Below are 20,116 nucleotides of genomic sequence, written 5' to 3' on the forward strand. Positions count from 1 at the left end.
AACTGGCGTGAAATGAAGACAGAAGAAGCTTGAAATAACAATCGACATTATTCGAGGAAGAGCGCTCCGATTTGTAACGATTGTGCAGCTACAATCGTAACAAAGCAATTCCCGAGAACCAGGAGGGCTAAAGGAAGGATTTTACTATCCTTCCTGGTCGCGAAGAAGACAGCTTTTTGTCCGGATTCAAGACTCCGGAGGGGTATAGGAAAACGACTACGAACTTTTTTTTAACAGTTTTTAGCTTCCCAGAATGTCTTGAATTGAATAAGATTAACATCAGACTCATTTTCAGATAATGAGAAGCTAGGAGTTGAGGGAAAGGGTTGATCCATCTCCGATAGATATGATGACTTTATCTACTGAACAAAAACAATAGTAATATAATAATAATGCAGTAGCCCTGTTTTAGGAGTGCACTCGTGGTCTGGGGATACTGAGACCCAGCCATGAGCTCATTTTTTTTCTTCAAAAAACTAAGTTAATTTGCACCGTTTGGTCGATAGCTTTTAAGCTGTAACGACTTCGTCGACCCGGTTTTAGTGAAACTCACAATGAACTGGCTGTCGTAGAGACGGTAAAAAGCGTGTGAAGCTGTGATTAGACGCTAGCCAGTCGTTTTATGACCTAGCTTTATTTTCCGTCGGTATATACTTCCGGGCGAATGTTACATAAAATGTTCAACAAAAAGGAGTTTTTATTGAAAGTTTAGAATTTTTTTTAAGAAAAAATACCCTTAAGGTGCTCCTCATTAGCTTTCACTTAAGCGTGAAATTATATATATTATCATAGAAAAATTGGTTTTTTGATGAAAACTTCAAAACGTTCATACAACAATTCAACTAACAAAACACAAAACTGAATTAGTTCTGGATGAAAGAAAGTTTTCAAACCTGTATTTTTTTCGGGAAAATCGTTAAGTTTGATCGCGAAATTTAAAATATATCTTTTTTTTGACTCTCTATCTGTTTTCCCTCTTCTCTCTTCTCTTCTCTCTCCTCTCTCCTTCATCCCCTCTCTTTTTCTCTTTCTCCCTTTCGAACCAACTTTTTTTGAAATCCCAAAGATGATGTCATTCTACAAAATGGGTGTTTCATTATTTGTCCACATAACAAAACAAGGATAGCCAGTTACTGTGCAAGTAGCACAGGATATTCCGACCATAGTAAAAAAAAACTAAAACAAATACCTTTTTAAAATTGCGAGCGGCCTAGTGTATTAGTACGAACCTTCTTTTTCTTCTAACTTTACAATCTAAGTCGCAATTAAAAATGTTCATTGAAAGTTTTCATTTGCGCCATTTTTGCGCAAGATTGAAAATTTCATAGTGTTTGCTCTTTGCGGCTAATGCTTGTGTTGATTAAAACTCCGTGACTGAGTGATTAGTGCACGAGACATTTGATCTCTCTATCGCAACAGGTCGCAGTCCAAATCCGAGACGCTCCCAAAGTTTCAATATTTCGAGGTTTAATTCCACTCTTTCTTATTGCACTGTATAAAAGCTGTTTTTTGTCGTGTTCTGGCTAAGGTTTGCGAAGCGAAGCTTCGCCTCTGTGTTCAAGTTAGTTTCGTTTTTTTTTCCTGCGTGGTGTGACAAAAAATTTTGACAAAACAATAGAATTTTTAAAAATTCATAATAAAACAAGCAAATTGGACAGCAGTTTTGTAGAAAAATAACTCAGAAAACAAAAATATTTAAAAAATAGAAGTTTTTTTGATCTGTTTTTGCAGAAATTTTTTGAATGTTGACTTTTTGGAGTTTTCAATTCAAGAATGGCGCTAACATGCTCCAAAACAACTACATTTTTGTAAAAGTAAGTTTTCACGTCTTAAAGTAAGAAAAAAAAAGCTTGAACTTAGACAAAAAACTGAAAAATTTAAACCGTTTTTTCTCGATGCAAGAACAAATTTTTAACAAATTTTTAATGGCTTTCGAATCACGACTCAAAAAATTTTAGTATGATACATCAGTCGGCCCATTTGCGCAATTTTTTGTGGTACCTAATTTTGCCTGGAAACAAAAAGAAAAAAAGAAAAGAAAAAACTAAAACTCACCCGAATAGAAAATTCCTCCCACTTTCAAATGATCCGAACTATAATAAACGTAAAGATAAAGAACTTTGCTTCAATTATCGACCTAAATATTTCTTAAGCAGCAGAGCAGTCATTATAGCCATACAAGTTTGGAAAGTTTTTTTTCAACACTAGTTTAGTTATTTTACACATTTGTTTTTGTCGATATCTATCTCATTAACATAAGCGATAAGAATTCGGAAGCTTCTTCCTCAGGGATTCGACTTCTCATCAATCAAAAAGAGCTGAAAAAAACTGCTGACAAATGGCAATTTTGACCTGTTTTTTTTTCAAAATATTGGCTGCGGTACAAACTTTTTTTTCCAAAACAGTTTTTTTATAGTGTTCTGAGAGCGCTCGGAAAATCAATTTGGTCGACCTAATAAAAAAATGATCGACAGCTTTTTCGAAAATCCGCCCCTTCGAGAAAATCTTATATCCGCTCCTGCCAAGACGTATAGTCTGAAAACATCAAGACTCTTTCGGTTGTATTAATTAGATAGACGCTCTCGCTAAAATGAACCTGTTTCTCTGTGACCATTGGATGAAGATGCGACCATTGCTTCCGTAGAGCAGGCGAGATTCTTTTTGGAGTCTTCGGCGACTCCTCCACTTTTTCCGACACATTCGGGATCTCAGAATCCAAGTCAACTCCCAGTTTCTCAGCAGCAGGAATCTCCTCCATAACCTCGGTTTCATGAATTAGTCGGTTTTTATTCGCAATCGCGCCTTCAATAACGTCGGGTGCGATCATAACAAAAGGAATGTCGAATAAAACAGCAGCCGACAACGTCAAAACTGCCGACTTATCACTGGAAGTGCTGAATTTCTTTGATGTTTTGAAAGAGGAAGTGCTGGATCTTTGGCGCAACGGTGGATTGCAGGAAGAGAAAAACTTTGGCGGCGTGCTAAGTTTTCTATAAGATGCGAGGTTCTGTTTTCTTGTCCTGATTATTGGAAGTTCGGAGTTTTGGTTGAACTGATCGACAGGTGCTAGTGGCGACAAATTAGTCAAGTTCGCCAAATCTTCCGCAGTTGGTTCAGTGACCATTTTTTCAGACAAGTGGCCGCATTGCTTTGAAAAATAAGTCTCGTCTTTTGAACTGGTCAAAGGATGTTCGGTCTGAAGCCCCTCTTGTAAATAACTCGCTTTAATAGTTTTGCTCTCGCTAAGTTGGTTTGTAACATTTGCTTTGTTTTTCTGAACAGGTATCTCCGCGAAATCTGTCGATTCTTATTTGGATAAAAAATGAGAACTGTTGTCTTTTTTCATTGTTTTGATAACTTTTAGTTACAATTCATTGGACGAATTATAGCTTTTGGTGTGAAATGTTTTGATAAGAAAATGAAATTTCAGAGAACTAACTGGTATAGTTGTTTTTTGTTTACAATTATGTCACTACTAATTCTAAATCACTAATTCTAGGTGAGAGGTTGAGAAATTGAATCTGCAGAATGAGAAATTGAATTTTCTTAACAAAAAGAGGATTTGCAGATTTGGTCGGAAGGTTTAGAAGTAATAAATTATAATATTTATAAACAATCAGCGGGGTCATTCATATGTTCCAGATACTTGTGAAATCCAGTGCATAATACTATCTCCACGTTTATACAGGTGGGCTTCGTTAGAATGTGAAACAGTCGACGGCCAATAAGCAGACGTAGCTATGAGGAGACAATTGGAAAAGACCGAAATCCTTCACAAAAACTGCTAATAGTCACTAAGGCAAATGATTCACTAACAAAAATAATAAAATTAAAAGTTTTCTGTCTTTCTCACTAGTTCTTATTTCTGATAAAAGTTAATGTTTTTTTTTCCAGTTTGTTAGTGCTTTTTCCATTTGATAAAATTCGGAGTCAAATGGACGAATTTGAAGTAATCATTGAAAATAGAACATTAAAATTTAAGGGTGTGTTTTTTTCTCTAAGGAATATAGGCTTTCAAAGTTCAAAAAGGGTTTTTGATCCAAATTGGCCGTTTCCACGTTCCTCGTAGTCTAAATTTTGCAATTTTAACATAACGGAACTAGTTAGTACTTGTTAAATATTCCTGGCTGTTTGACAAGCCACTAGTCTGGATTAAACGCCGCTGGAAAAACAAAGAAGCCGAGAGATGGCTCAACCCAAAATTTATAAAATTAGCCCGGTGTAACAGTGTGCCCGCCAAATTGTATTTTCATACTCGAGGGAATAATAACGGGGGGACTAGAAATTGACAGCCACTTAACTATTTTAAAATTTCATTCAGATCGGAAAACGGAGAGCTTTAATGTATTAATAAATGCTTAACAGTAGTTAAAGTTAAGTTTTCGGCGCTTAAATGCACCAGCGGTGTCTTGTTAATGTTCTAACGGGGAGATATATGGGCGCTAGTTATTACATATGCGCCCGCAGGGATTTTAAACCCTAAACTCATGCCAGCGCTGATCGAAATCCCAAAATGAATTACTTTACGGGACAATCCCAGCACTGAATGATTTTCTCAAAAAAGATCCCTCGATAATTAATCAAAACTGGCTTGAGGAACTGTTTTATATTCAGCTCCGCGTCAGATCAAGTCATAAAGAGCGCGCCAACTGTTGGAATTCTTGGGCGAAGAGAGCAAATTTGACATTTTCATGGTCGATTTAATAATCTAGACAGTCTCATTTATATTTGGGTTAGTTCTCATAGTAGATTTAAACCAAAAGAGACGCTGAATGCTTGATTAAATATGAGAGCCCACCCATTGGGACCAATTCCGTTTTTCCAGATGTTGGTCCACTTTCTATGATTAGCTAACGTCTTTTTTACCTTACAGATAGATCAGTGTCGTAGCTTTATGGAATGATGTTATTCCGAAAGGTGTGGAAAGCGACCAGGAATTGTAGCTTGCTTGCTTTTTTCACTAAAAACATCTTATAAATTAGTCAAAAAGTCACATTTATTGAGAGCTTTAGGAAATCAAAACGGATATTTCAAGCGTGTCTAAAACCCGCAGCCAACAGAGAGAGGGAAGTCAAAATGAAATCCATCAAAAATTTAGACACGAACCAAAAGTTATTTCAAACTAATTATTGTTATCTATAATTATGCCAAAAACGTCAAGGAAATTTACCAATTGTCAGTCTGAGCGAAGCTAAGTTTTCTACCAAGCAAACGCGAACAAAATCTACGTCGCCTCGCTTCATTTGAAGCATAAAACTACTTAAAACCACTTATAGCAATTGAGGTTATTTAGCTCGATTACAAGCATTTGCTAGCTATTTCTTCGAATCTGCAATTCTTTCGACAATTTAATAAGCATTCAATTTCTTTTAAAAGAAATTTTTTTAAAATCTCATTCTTGATTGTATAAAATCAAACATACCGTGAAACCATGATGTGCCAGAATTAAAAAGGGGACAGCTAACTAACCCATTTTAGTGCAAAGTCTTGCCTTTGATATGTATGAAATAATTAAAAACATTCAAAAATGAAGAATTAACAATATTTAAAGGCAACAAGCGAAAATGAGAAAAAAAAACATAATAAAAATGAATGATTGTGAGTTCGCAGACTTTGTGCAGAATCTAGAGAAGTTGAACTCTTATTGAAAGATCTCTGTGCCAATGTTATACACAAAAATTCTGTTTTAGAATTGAAGTAAAGTATACGTAAGCTAGCGAAATTATGGATTCTTTCACTTAATTTCTGAAAATTGCTAGTAAGTGATCGAGATCCATATTTGGTTTAGGAATAAAACTTGAACTTTTTTAAATGGCGGTTACTGCCTGGCCGTATCGCGTTCCTTCAATCTGGCTGTACCCTTAGCATCAAAAAAATCAATCTGTTGAAGCACATTGTTACAAGTTTTTCGAATGTGGAGTTTTGGCAAAAAATTAAAGATATTGGATCCAACGTATAATGTGCTCTTTAAGAATTGCTTTTTACAGCTGAAATATTTGATCCAATCCTTTGGAAATTTTTTATCAGAGTCTGCAAAGATCTAGCTGGTTTTGAACCAACCCGATGAGCGATGGAAAATTTCAGAGTTTTTTTTTTCGTTCCGACTTTCGATGGAAATATTTGTGCACGGGGTAGTTCTTTTTCTCCAGACCAATTTTGACTTTTTAACTAGCAATTTCGACGGAGTTTTTTCAAAACAATCGAAAGATATTGTTGTCATCAGCTCCAATTTTGAATAATTTTTCAACTGTGCTCATTTTTCGTAAAATTATGGGAGTTTAAATATTGCCAGCGTGGCCAATTTGGGACAATTAACGTGCGATATATTTCGTGCTATTATAGCGTCAGCGAAGATTTAATAATTGTTAGAAATTGTTCCGAATTGGATTGGGGCTTGCTCTTCGGTCTTTTTAATGCTTTGATATATGCAAAATGTATAACTGTGTACTTAACAAGCGTGATGACTTTTTTTTGAAACTTCATCATTTGTTATATTTTAAATTATTCATAGAAAACAAAAATGTAGTAGGAGCATTCGGGCCTTTGATCGGATACGAGTAAACTTTTTTCAGTTTAACATTATTTTGCGCTTTTTTACTCCATGTAACGATCGATTCAATGGAATTCCAAAACTAGTCTTTATAATTTTAGAAAATAAAATTGTAAGGGCGCTCAGAAATTATTTGCACTGAAAACTTTCATGTTATGCCTATTTGACAATAATACCTTTCATTAACTGGGTAAAATGGTACTACCCGTACCTAGTAAATGATCTATTCCACATCTGAAATAACCTTTTTCAGATCTAAATTTCAGATCTAAAGTGAACTGTGAATTGTTAATATAACGCTTGGATTCTTTAAGATCTAAAATTGTGTTTTAGGTTATTTCAGATCTAAAAGTTCTTTTTATGATCTAATTGCAGATCTGAATTTTTGTGTTTCATGATTAGTTCAGATCAAAAAAAATCTATTTTTGGTCTAATTTCAGATCTGAAACTTTGTTTATCATGTTTATTCTGAGGCATTTTTTTTTGCTATTAGATAGTTCTGTACTTAATAGCTTCTAGCAGGTACTTAGCAAAAACCTAATTAGATACTGTTACATGTATTTACCAAAATATGAGATAAATATCGGAAATGCATAATTAGCTCATGAAATTGAAAAATTTGATATGAGCTCCTACAATCTTTGAGAACTTTTTATAACTAATAAACAAGAAATTTGGTTTGAAAAAATAAATTGTTTGTTTAATTATTCTACCGATAACTAAGTTTTCTACCGCTAATTAGTCTAAATGAAACTGTGTATTGCAAAAACTGCAAAAAACAATGACTCAATAGTCTTCTAGAATTACATATATTGTAATTTAACAAAGGGTTTCTCAAATTTAAATTCAGAATTGAAGTTTTGTTTTTCAAGGTTATTTTAGATCTAAATTTTTAAAATTTCATGTAAAAATTCAGGCCTGAATTTTTAAAACTCTTATTAAAGATCGGTCTAATAAGTCGGAAATCTGAGAAGCAACTTATGTACGAAATGAAGAATTTCAGATCTTGCATAGAAAATCCACTGGGCACGGGTATCATCATCAATACTACCATTGGTTCTCGTACTTTTGAAAGAAGTAAAGTGGTAAGGAACTTTCGGGTTAATTTACTAACTGGTATCTAGCAGATCATGTATCGAAGAATTTCAGCGCTAATCAAAAGTTGATATAATTTCTAGTTCTAATATTTTTCAGCATTACAGAATGAGCCATTACTTTTATCATAATTTTATGATTGTACTGAGTTAGCAGATGACACTGCAGAAAAGTGCCGAAATTCTGGAAAATTTATTTCGGCCATTGTTACGTAATGGAAAATTTTGAAGATCACTCACCAGAAATGTCATCTGCAGGTCTTTATTCAGAACACTCAGCCCGTGTTTGAGGCCAGCGAACCTCTTCCTCCCGCTACCTGCCGAGTCTTGCATCCCAATAGTAACCCCCCTTCTGTGTCTGAGGTAGTAGGAGTTGGGGGCGTAGTCGGAGGCGGATATGGACACGCGGCTGGTCTGGCTGATTGACGTCTGTCTCTGGTTGGGGGTGGGGTAGCCTAAGCCTGGCGAGCTGAGGTTGCTTACTCTTCTAGTGGGTTGAGGGATGTCTATTAGAACTGGGCAGAATTTCGAAGGCACCTTAAACAAAGATTATTTTCAGGCCTGAATTTTAAGACTCTTATCAAAGATCGGAAATATTTTTTCTTCCGGACTAAATCTTTTTAGCATGTGAGTCGATGAGAATGTCAATGTGTATTATAAATTATTAATGCAATTGGAGTTGAAAATTTCAGCTTATTTTTTTTTCCGACTGAATAAACACTTGTTTTTAGCAACGGCCTTACGGCACACATGATTATTGTTCAGACCATTGTAAATGGAGAGGAACTTTGTATTCGGGTGTGTTATAGTTTTTTTCTTTTTGTTTTCTACGCAAAATCAGCTACTACAAATAATCATCGGACAAGGTTGAGTGTTATATCATATTAAAGCCCTTTTAGTCTTGATCCGAACTATCTTAACAAATTTCCAAGAAGTTTTCTCAATGTTGAGAAAAACTGGTTTGAAATTTTTGATTTTTTGACCTAATTCGAGCGAATAAAGCAAGCGAGCAATATTTTTTAGTTTTCCTCGTAAAATCAGCGAACACAACAATAATTGGTCTGAATTGAGTGATATATCATATGACAGCCCTTTCAGTGGCAATTCGAACGAAATAAAAAAAGTATCAAATAAATTTTCCCGGTGTGGGGAAAAACCGGTTTGAAATTTTTGATTTTCCGTCTAATTTCGAGCGAGTGAGCAGGCTTACATTAGCTTATTTATGCTTAATTTAAGCCTTGAAAATTTAATTGTATTCTAATGAAGTTTGTTTTTGTGAGTTTTTAGCATCATCTTAGGAAACAAAAACTTTAATTTATTTTTTTTATTTTTCTTGTTATTTGTCTTCAAAAATTGTTTTTCAATTTGCATGTATTACATGACTGACCAAAATGCTTAAGCTCTATTTTTCGCTCAGATTCCTTTATGGTACCAAGCCAAAAAAACGACACTAATTGTAAAAATAATTTTGTTGTAATTTCTTAAAACTTGTCGGAACATTCTGTGTTACTTGCACAGTAACCGGTCATCCTTGTTGGTATATGATCATTCCTATGCCAAAGAAGTTTTCTCAGTGCAGAGAAAAACTGGTCTGAGTAATTCCAATTTTCTGGTAAATTGGTCTAGCATGGCAAATGAGAGGAACAAAATTTCTTGTTTAAGAAAACTTTTCAAATTATTTTTGAAAGCTTCAAAAAATTTTTGTTGAAATAAATTTCTAAAACATCATTAGCATTCGGTAAAGTTAAAAAGTAAGAAACATTGAATTTATGAAAATTTGCTTTCCCTTAATAATGAAAAAGGGAGCAATGAAAATATATGAAGGAAAATTTTTGGGCATTTTTAAGACTTGCGTGGCTATTATTATTTCCAGTAGCTTAAAGATTGATAATAAAAGATTTAATGGACCAAAAGATGAACCAAAATTTAACGGCATGTTTATTGCCTGGGTCAATTACAATTTCTGTTCCAAACTTCAGGAAAACCAACCAAATCAATTTTCAGGGTGTTTTCTAGGCAAATTTTGCTGATTAGAATATCATAAATTGACAAAACAAAAATATATTGCATTCAAAACATCAAAGCCCTTTGTTTCTTTTTATATTAAAAATTATCAGGGATCTTTTTTGATCGATGATGCCAATTGATGGCTAAAAAAGTAAAAACTGTGTTTTCTGAATAGTGCTTAAAGCGTAATTTGGAATTGTTTGAGATCGATTTCAAATAATCAAATAATCAATCTAATTTCATTTGATGGCCACTTAAATGGTATGATTGACTCAAATCAGACGCAAACAAGATTGTACATATACCAGGGTGGAGCCCTGAAAGTACTGACTGAAATTAAAAGTCAATTAAAGAGTTGTCTGGTGAAAAACTTGACAGAAATTGAAAAAAGAAAGAAGAACATTTTCTATCATTTTTCCTTTCGTTTCATCCCCCACACGCTAGTGTAAACTGCAAAAAGATGAGGGGCGTGCCCAAGACATGAACGCTGCTAGTATTTCAAAGCGAAGCTCAATTTCTTAATTAACGCCAGTTGGCCAAACTAGCATTTTTCAAACTCATAATTTTAGAAAAAACAGAAATAAAAACAGTTTTTGTTTTAAATTTCAGCTCCACACTTTGATTTGATTAAAAGATATTTTCAAACTTGTCTAGTAAGACAAAAAGACTCTCAACAGTTGTATTGTCTTAATTTTGTCCTTACAACGTCGTTTGCAGCTAAAGTTGACAGAAGCACTTCAAATACAGCTTAAAAACTGTTTTTAGTTCAAATAGTCATTACAAAATCATTGTTGGCTCAACGAAAAAAAGAAATTGAAGAAACTTTGAAAACAGAATTTATATAATTTTTTTTTATAATGATCCCGGGTTACCTGTTCATGGAAGTCCACCCTTGAAACCATCCCTGGAGCTTCGGCATCGGCCCGAATGGACTTAATTATGCCAAAAACAAGTCGAAAGAAGCAATTGCCAATTTGTTTGCGTTGAAACAATTTTTTGATCACGCTTCAAAAAAAATGCATTACGAGGCCAAACTGTACATTTTGCGAAGTTTAAGCGGATTCCGCAAAAAGGACGCTCCATTTGTTTTTCTTTGATTCTTTAAATTATTTTGATCGTTCCGACAAACTTTTGTAAGACTTGTTTCTGGAATCCAGGAACATCTAGACACAAAATTGTGCGCAGTTCGGCCTTGTAATGTGTTTCAATGCAAAACGTAAAGTTGGCAGTTGTTTTTTCGACATATTTTTGGCAAACTGAATTTCATTTGAGGAAAACTGATATCATTATAGGAAAACTTTCAAAATTTTGGTTTTCGATGTTTTCTTAACTCTTTTTTGACCGCAAGTTACTTTCGTCTCATTTTCTGCGCGCTGTTTTTCCAGGCTATGATTGTGATCTTATCGAAAGTAATGCAAAGATCTGCTTTGCCTCTTTGGTGGTACCCTCGCTCAAAGAAATCAAAACTATTGCTTCGATATTTTCCCTAATGTGCTTTATAGAAGCATCGCGGTGAAAGCATGGAGAAACACTGTTCAAAAATCTAAGCTGTATTTTTTTGATTACTTGTTAATATCAACAATAACGATTTTGCATTTCTGATTATAATGAAGACATCTGAACTCGATAGGTAGCTCAAAAGTGTCACGCCAATTTGAGAAATTTTGTATACAAAATGCTAAAGCAATGAAAACCGAGAAAAAAGTTTTTGTCTTTTGTCTAGAAATGGCAATCAGTTGAACACAATGTACGCCAATCAGCATGGATTAAATTTTTTTCCAATTGCTTAACTTACTGAAAAAAAATAGAGAAAAAGATATTCTTATGAACAACAAACATTGATTCACGAGCTAATTACCACTCGTGTTTAAAATGGAGCAGCCCAGAAAAAGCTTTCTCAAATAGGGCGTGCAAAATTAAATGAGACACTAACATAAACGATAATTTTGTATTGTATTTGCGTATAAAAAACTGTACGCTAATCTCTGCTAATGTATATAAGCGCGTCACAAAACAACAGATACATTTACGCCTTAATTTTAATCCATCTTCATTGCTTTATATCAGATGGTAAGATGCGGATATTGAATTCTAGGTAAAACAAAACAAGACTGAATGTTCCGATTGCCTTTTAAGGTTTATGGTGCAGTAATAACCTAAATATCATTAACTTATTAAATGTAATAAAAAATGAAAAACGTATTTTTTTAATTTGATTTTTTTTCTATCAAAATCATCCCCCCACACGCCATATAGAAGAATAGATTTTGCTCCTTATAACAAATCAATAATGGCAAATAAACTTCTTTCAACCAACTTGGAACGATTTCTAAGACGGATTAAATCTCCGCTTACGCGTTAATAGCGCGAAATATATCGCGCGTTAATTGTCCCAAATTGGCCAAAATGGCAATCTTTAAACCCCCATATTTTTACAAAAAAAAATCACAGGTGAAATATCGTTTCAAATTTATGCTCAGGACAACAATACCTTTTAAATGATATAAAAAAAATTGCGTCAAAAATGGCTTGCTAAAAAGTCGAAATTTGTCTGAAGAAAAAAAACCCCACCCGAACACAAATATTCCGTTACTTTCGTATCGAAATTCGGAACAAAAAGATAACAAGTTGTCTTCATATTTCAAACAATCGAAAAGGAAAAACAATTTAGGATCAAGATTGCTAATAGGAATAAGTTTGCATTCTTAATCAGTTGTGGTTTATATTCAATGGGAGGCAAACACTTTTGTTTGTTTTGATGTACTTCCACTGTTGATGTACTTGATGTAATTCCGCTGTTCAGAAAAAATCTTACAAAATGTAGAATTAGTTAAAATCAGATGACTTCCCTAAGTAGGTCATAAATAAGTGCTACCATAAAGAACAAAGCTCGCATACAAGAAAAATGATATTCTTTCAATTCTAAAAGGCACCCTAGTCAATCAAGGGAGGTTATCTTGCAAGAGCTTGCAAGATGAAGGTTATCTTGCAAGAGCTTGCAAGATGAAGGTTATCTTGCAAGAACCTTAGAAGAGGGAGGCTGCAAGATCTTGCAATATAAGCATCCCAAAAATTCTGTCTGAAAACAAAATAAATAACAGAAACTAAGTGTATGATCAATACAAACTGATTCTTGAACAAGAACGCAAAACTTTTTCGAGTTGATCTTGAAAAAAAAACATTTGCTTCAAAATTGTTAGGTTAGTTTGAATCGTTAAAATTTGCTTAGAGTGTGCTCTCGATGAATCCTATGTGTTCTATTTTGCAGTGATTCGACCATGAACCGTATTTTGCAGTGATTCTACCATGAATACTACCATGAACAAAGAAGTTGGAAGCATAAGTGATGACTCAAGAATTGAAAAGTCATTAGAAAAAAAGAAAAATGTGTGAAAAAACTGAGTAAAAAAACTTAATTTTCATCTAGTGTTTTTAATCTTTGCTTGGATTTACGTCGTTAAAATTATGTTCTCATTTGATTTTTTTTTCTAAATTGATTTTTTTTCTTCTATTTTGAGAGATTTAGGTATAAGTTGTCGATCAAAACTTGAAGATGGTCGCCTATCACAAAGAAAGTAAAAAAAATTGAAGCTTTCTGGGGGCAACCGCCTAGCCGGCTGTGTGTATGTATGTATGCGTAGCTAAGGTTGCTTGTTTCTTCCACGAATGCTACTTGGTTGTCTTTGCGTGTAAAGCTGTTTCTGCCCAAAAAAATAGTATCTTTGAAAATTTTGCAAAAAGGTTATCTTCAAAGGATGTTATCTTGCAAGATCTTGCAAGAATCTTTTAAGATCTTTTAAAGAGATCCATCCTCTTTAAAAGAAGCTTGCAAGATTCTTCCAGGATCTTACAAGAAATCCTCCCTCGATCGACTTTGGACGCTTTTAGTCAAACGTAACATTAGAAGTTTTTTTTTTTAGCAAAAAGCGAAAACGAAACAATTTCATTCCCTGTTCAGAATCAGCAACTACATGAACTGTAATGGGTACATAAATCATTTCGACGAAAACAACACTGCAAATCCTTCTATAATTAGCACCAACATAGCAAAAAGTTACATTTGGAACAATTTGATAACAACTTTTTCACGTAAAAATTTTTTAATAAAAAATAAAAGTCATAACAGCTTCAAAAAAATCACAGTAAATTTAAATTAAGCTCTGCCTTGCTGCTAAACTACAAAACTCTAAACCTATATAATGTATTTAAAAGCTTTTTTAGGACTATGAAAAATGTTCGTCTAAAAATTTCCGAAAAAGTAAGAACGATGTTTGTCGAGTAGTTCCGAAAAAAAACTGTCGATTTGTGATTAAGAGAGATGAGGGGTACAAAAAACGGTTTTATATTTTCTGTAAACATTTATCGCTTTGAATAAAATTGTTTGGTTTGAAAACAGAAAAAAGCAGACTTTTGATACATAATTTATATAAAAAGAACTTCTTACGCAGCCGAACAGTCCTTAGGAGAAATTTAATTTCCAAAAACAGGTCGCGTTTTTTAGAACAATTGCTTTTCGAACTTTGGTTTTTATTTTGAAAAACAGCCGGTCAAATTAGTAGCACAGAAGATCCCAAACACAGTATTAATTACAAGTAGTAATAAGTGAAGCCAGGGGCAGATTTAGGGGGGGGGGGCGGACGCCCTTCTCTCAGGTTTCGACCCCCTGCCGACCCAAATGGTCCCCAATATGATTTTCCAATATCCATTTTTGTGATGGACACTAAAATTTTTAAAAAATTTTTAACCACGGATCCTTCGAAGCCAATATATACTAACTTTTAGGGGAAGCGCGCGCCAAAAAACCGCAACTTTTTTGTCAAAATTTCCCAAAAAGTGCCTAAAAACGCTTTTTTTTTGGTCAAAATTTCCCAAAAAGTGCCTAAAAACGCGGCGCAGAAAATTTGGCAAAAACAAGGACAAAACAGTGCTCTCTGAGAGAGCTCAAAAAATCAATTTGGTCGACCTAAAAAAAGGTCGACAAATTTTTCAAATTTTTTTCAAAAATCGATTGCCCACCCCCCCCCCCCCCCCAGAAAATTCGCCCCCCTCGAGAAAATCCTAGATCTGCCCCTGAGTGAAACTATTTAGGTTATCAATCAAGGTGAAAAATAATAAATCAATTTTTTTTACTATTATCAGCAGGGGTTCCGCAAAATATATGGCCATATAATGGGGTTTCCGCCCTACATTATGCCATAATCGTCCTTCTTTCCCTCCATTATTTCCATAATCGCTCAGGAAAAATAAATAATGGCAATTATGGGGTTTTATTCGTTCCATAATTTTGAATGAAAAATCAAAATAAATTATTCAATTTCAGAAAATTTTTGAAACGAGTTAGCATCACAAAGCTCTTTACTGACTTTTAAGAAAAGAGTAGCCTCGAGGTGATGTGGAGTCATGCTTTTTCGAAGCGATCAAGTGTGATTTTTGTTTTTGCGCATTCGGTCTTTCGCGCATGAGGGGTTCCACCGCTCACTATTTGTTTTACATAGTGGGGTTACGTCATCCGTAAGTTATGGCCATAATCGAAGGCAGTTCCATACATAATGGCCATACTTTTTGTCCTATCCCTCTATTATTTATGGCCATAACGGGTCCCTACCATTATTTTTGCGGAAGCCCTGATTGTCAGTCCCTTAAATGAGCATAAATTTAAGCCCCTAAATAACCTATACTGCTTTGGGTTGTTTTACATTGCGTTTTAAAAATATTCAAAAAAATCCTAAGGACAATTCGTGAGTTCTGGAAAATAAAATACATCATCGCTCAACAAAAAAGTATTTGACTAATCTATAACCAGTAACACTAAAAGCTAAATAAATCTTTTAAGAACAAAGTGTATAAACAAATAGAACAAAGCAAAAATTGTATGAATTTAGTTTGATGCACAATTTTAAAATCAAAAAGCATCATGACATCTGCTTGTCCAAAAGACATTTTTTGTCGAAAGTTTTTCACCTCGAATATATAATCTAAAACTTAAATCTTAATCGTAAGTCTTTCGATGGTACCAGGAAGAAAAATATTGCATTGTGTGTGCGTTTACAAGCAAACCGAAGTAACACAGGAATTCAGCTGAGAAAAATTAAATATCAGCTTTGAGATTATGAATGCCGGTTTCGATTCAAAAAATACTTGGGTTCAGTTTTTTAGATTATTGGAGATATTAGTAGTAATCAGCCTCCGAATCGGCGTCAGTGTCAGTTTGCATAGTTTGAATAAGAACGAGTAAGATAAACTAATTATACTAGTAGTTTGTTGTTATTTTAGAAATTAGCGTACAAAAATAGAATTTGAAGCTTGAAGCCTACTTAGAGCCATCTCAAAAAAAAACATTTGTTTTTTTTTCTCGAAAATTCAGTGTTTTGTTCCGAATTTCCTAACGAAATAACGGAATGTTCGTGCTCGGGGTGGGTTTTTTTTCTTCGGACAAATTTCGACTTTTTAACTAGCCATTTTTGACGCAATTTTTTGATATCGTTCGAAAGGTATTGTTGTCCTGAGCCTAAATTTGGAAAGTATTTTACCTGTGATCACTTTTCGTAAAGTTATGGGGGTTTCAAGATGGCCATTTTGGCCAATTTGGGACAATTAACGCGCGATATATTTCGCGCTATTAAAGCGTAAGCGAGATTCAATCCGTCTTAGAAATCGTTCAAAATTGGGTCAAGGAAGCTTATATGCCATTATTAATTTGTTAATGGGAGCAAAGTTTATCATTTTAAAATAATATGACGTGTGGGGGTTTTTTTCACAAAAAATTTCAATTTTTTTAAAATTTTTTAAAGTTTTATTTTATTACATTTAATTTTTTCATGTTATTACTGCTCCAGAGACCTTGAAAGGCAGTTGGAATATTCATGGCTTCGCCCTGAAACGAGCAGTCTTGTTTAAATTTAGTTTTCAATAGAGTTTTAAAAATAAAAGTGACCTAAAAATGTGGACTACTAAATTGTACCTCGTTGTTTTGCATATCAGTAAAATAGCGATAAAATTGAACCGATGCAGAAGTAAATTGATAATCAAGAACAAACAAGCAGATTAAATCTAATCAACTTTCATGTTTGCTTTGCTTGGAATTTTAAAACAGACTCCCAAAAAGAGTTTTTAGAGCAGACTCCCGATTTTCTTAAGGCGAGTAACACATTTGTTCGGCTGTGCATCGAATAGCATTAAACTTGGATCTTCATAACAATCTCCACCCCTTTCAAGAAAGGGGGTTGTTAAGTAGATCAAAATTGTCAATTTTTTGACCAATTAAACTCGAATTCTCATTAGAAAGCTCAGAGTTATTTTACTGTATTTATTTATAGGGGTGGAGATTTTTTAGATCCGAACTCACTAATGAAATTTGCCCAGGTCAACACCCTCCCATCATCTCCCTCCCCGCCGCCAAAGACGTTCAGGGGGAGGATGTTGTGAAAACTTCTAATTCGATACTTGAATTAATGTAGAGATAGATAAGCAACTGATGTATAAAAGATCAAACGAGGCAATGTTTGAGGCGAAATCCGAAGGTGTCAAACAATCCCAAGGCCAAGCACCTGCCAAGATGTCTACTGTAGAAGTGAAATGAAATGATTGACAAAAGGAACTATCATGAACTAAATAGACTTAGATAACTGATTTAGCACTATGACATACCCTCTTGTTAAAATAAATAAAGTGCACTTGTAAATAAATAAACTGCACTGGTCATGGTTTGGATAAAATTAAGTACTCAAAGGAAAGTTTTTTAAACATAAAGCTTTGTTCGGTCCTGCCGAACCTTGATAGCGTAAGTCGCTGAGTTTAAGGCACTATTGAAAACATGCTAAGTTTTTGTTCACTGCTAAGGTTTTTAACGTACTCTGACTGTTCCTTTCACTTATCTCCTTTTTATTTAACGACTCCTAGTGTGATGTGGTCAATCATGACCCCTCCCATCTTTGTCACCGCCGTTCTTTTCCTGCATGATTTTCTAGATTCCGTGTCACTCGCTGAGTCTTGACTCGAGTAAGAGACCAGTCGTTGCTTCGCCGCCTGCTTTTTCTTCCCGCCCGCCGATGGCATTTCTTTCGGAGCTGCCTCCAATATGTCGCCTTCGTTGTCGTTCTGTTTTTTGGTTTCCGCTTTTTACTCGCTCTTCCCTTAGCTGAAGTGCTTGCCCCTTCATTCTGCTCTCCCTCCGATTTTTCTAGCATCATTCGCTCGCTCGCTCCATTTCGTGCATCGCTCCTAAAGTCCATTTGCTCAGTGGACTCATTTGTCGGTCCTGCTTGTATTTCCGGCAACGATGCCAATGGCAGTTTTCCGCCGACTCTTCTTGTAGCTAACGGTTGGCTGTCGTTCTCTGATTCCGACTCTTGTTCACTTATATAGTTCGCTCTGCCCCGCTTCACTGATTTTCCCGAATTTCGTGGGTGGCTTTGGGTGGGTGGCTTTGGGAGTCGCGTGTTTCTCTTTTTCGGAGTGGTCGATTTCCGAATTGCAACTCCGGATTTCCTAAGCAAGGCATCCTTATTCATTTCAAGCGTGTGCGTACTTTCCGCAACAATTTTTGTATTTAATTTTCTGTACCTGCTAAGGTTCCGGTCCCCAGTGCGCTGAAACAATGTACGGGATGGTCCCGCTTCTTCCGCCCCCAGTCCTTGAAAGGATGCAGCCGTTGGCTCATTTTCTTGTCCTTGCTGGGTTTACCGAAGGCAATGTTTCGCAGAGGAAATTTGATGGTATTGATAAAACTGTGTTAGATTTTGTACTGATGGTTTCCGTTGTACTAGCTTTTAGGGTCCTTTTTTCGGTAAATTCCTTCACCTCGTCTTCACTGCTGGTAATGCTAGGATGTCTTTGTAAGAATTTCCTAAATTTTCGCGTTGATTTGTCCATTGTTTTTTATGTTCAGATTAGTATAATTTTGCTCTGTTCTAATAATAGATTCCGCCTGTCTGTCTTCGACAGTAGTGATAGCTCCAACTAATATATTTTTAGACCCCAGTGAACGTCGGCATGGGGGCTATTCTCATGCGCGAAGGACCGAATGCGCGAAAAAACTTGTGTGTGAAAAACCGAAAACAAAATTAGCCGAAAGTCAATTCTTAAAAAGAAGCAGTTGCCATTCAATTAAAAAGAAGTAAACGAAGAAACAGTTTACTTTTTTCATTACGAAACCCTTGAATTGTAAATTTTGTCCCAATTTTGCGGTGGTCAATGACAATAAAAAAGTTTTGCATAATTTCTGCCGTTTTTATATTCGGCTAATCTCAATAACCTGGTCCCGCGAAATGTTTACTTTCTTTCCAAATTTTAGATTACTGAAATCTGATTGGCTGATTTACATTTTCGCGCAATCGAACCCTCGCGCATGAGCAATTTCCCCCGTCGGAATAATTCGTCACGTGACCTGTGGCGTATGCTAATATATGCATTCCTTTTGGTTGTCCTGTTGAAGCATGGTTTCTCCTCCTCTACCGGCGGCTTGTCTTTACGAACTTTGCATACTGCATTGCCATTGGCTAATTTCCGGTTTGACAATTTGTTATTTACATTGGATGAGCCATTTCCGAGTTTATTTTTGTAACCGAGGGCGCGTTGAATGGATTTAATTTTAGCGACGGTAAACATGCTATCGTAAGAAGAAACCGGCTTTGCTTCGCTGTTTGGGTGTCTTGATAGGTAGTCGGCTACACCAGTTTTTGCCCCTGGCATATGTTCAACCTCGAAGTTGAACGGTATTAGTCGATCGAGCCATCTTGTTAACCGGCTAAACATCGTTTTATTTTTCTTGTTATTGCCGTTTAGGAGTGAGACGAGCGCTTCATGGTCTGTTACTACTAGAAATTTTCGCCCTAGCACATAATTCCGGAAATATTCCGCTCCCCACACAACCGCGAGCATTTCTAGTTCGTTTGTTGAATAGAGTTTTTCGACGTCGTTTAAGTATCGCGAAGCAAACGAGATCGGCCGCTAGCCCTCGGCACTTAATTGGTCTAGTACTGTCCCCAATCCATTATGACTGGCGTCGCACACTATTCTAATGTCCTTATGTACATCAAAATGCCTAAGTTCGACTATTTTGGCCACCTGTTGTTTCAATTTCTCGAATGCGTTTTGGCACTCTGATGTCCAAGCATACTCATTTTTCCGACTTAACAATTTTCTTAGCGGTGCTGACGATTCCGCCAGAGCTGGCAAATATTTGGGAGACTATGTATAGATCCGGGGCGGTTTAAGCGCTTCAATAGATTCAGTTTTCCGAATTAGTGGTGTTACTCCCGTGTGCGTGATTTTATGCCCGAGCCACTCGCATTCTTTCTGTGCAAATTTACGTTTTGTTAACTTCAATAACATATTTTCTGTATTTAACTTCCTTAGAATTTTCTCCACTGCTGCTATATGTTCGACTTCCGATCCTTTTGTAAGTACTAATATGTCATCAATGAATGAATGTGCCTACGAATATTCCGAAAGAATTGAATCCATT

At 35.3% G+C, this 20,116-nt stretch overlaps 1 protein-coding gene across 2 annotated transcripts in view; it reads right to left on the minus strand.

Moving 5' to 3' along the window:
* LOC134857118 (uncharacterized) overlaps window positions 1-8,176 on the minus strand; it is an 83,523-nt gene extending 75,347 nt beyond the window's left edge. The window contains exon 1 of one of the 2 annotated variants that reach the window (XM_063873487.1): window positions 7,885-8,176. In XM_063873487.1, coding sequence (XP_063729557.1) covers window positions 7,885-7,977 — 93 coding nt within the window. In that variant the 5' untranslated portion in view covers window positions 7,978-8,176. Of the gene's footprint in view, window positions 1-2,596; window positions 3,746-7,884 lie in introns of those variants that run through there. The other variant, XM_063873486.1, reaches the window with a different exon arrangement.
* Window positions 8,177-20,116: the final 11,940 nt, after the last annotated feature.

This window comes from Symsagittifera roscoffensis, chromosome 1 (genome assembly GCF_963678635.1).
Source record: "Symsagittifera roscoffensis chromosome 1, txSymRosc1.1, whole genome shotgun sequence".
In the NCBI taxonomy this organism is placed as follows: domain Eukaryota; kingdom Metazoa; phylum Xenacoelomorpha; order Acoela; family Convolutidae; genus Symsagittifera; species Symsagittifera roscoffensis.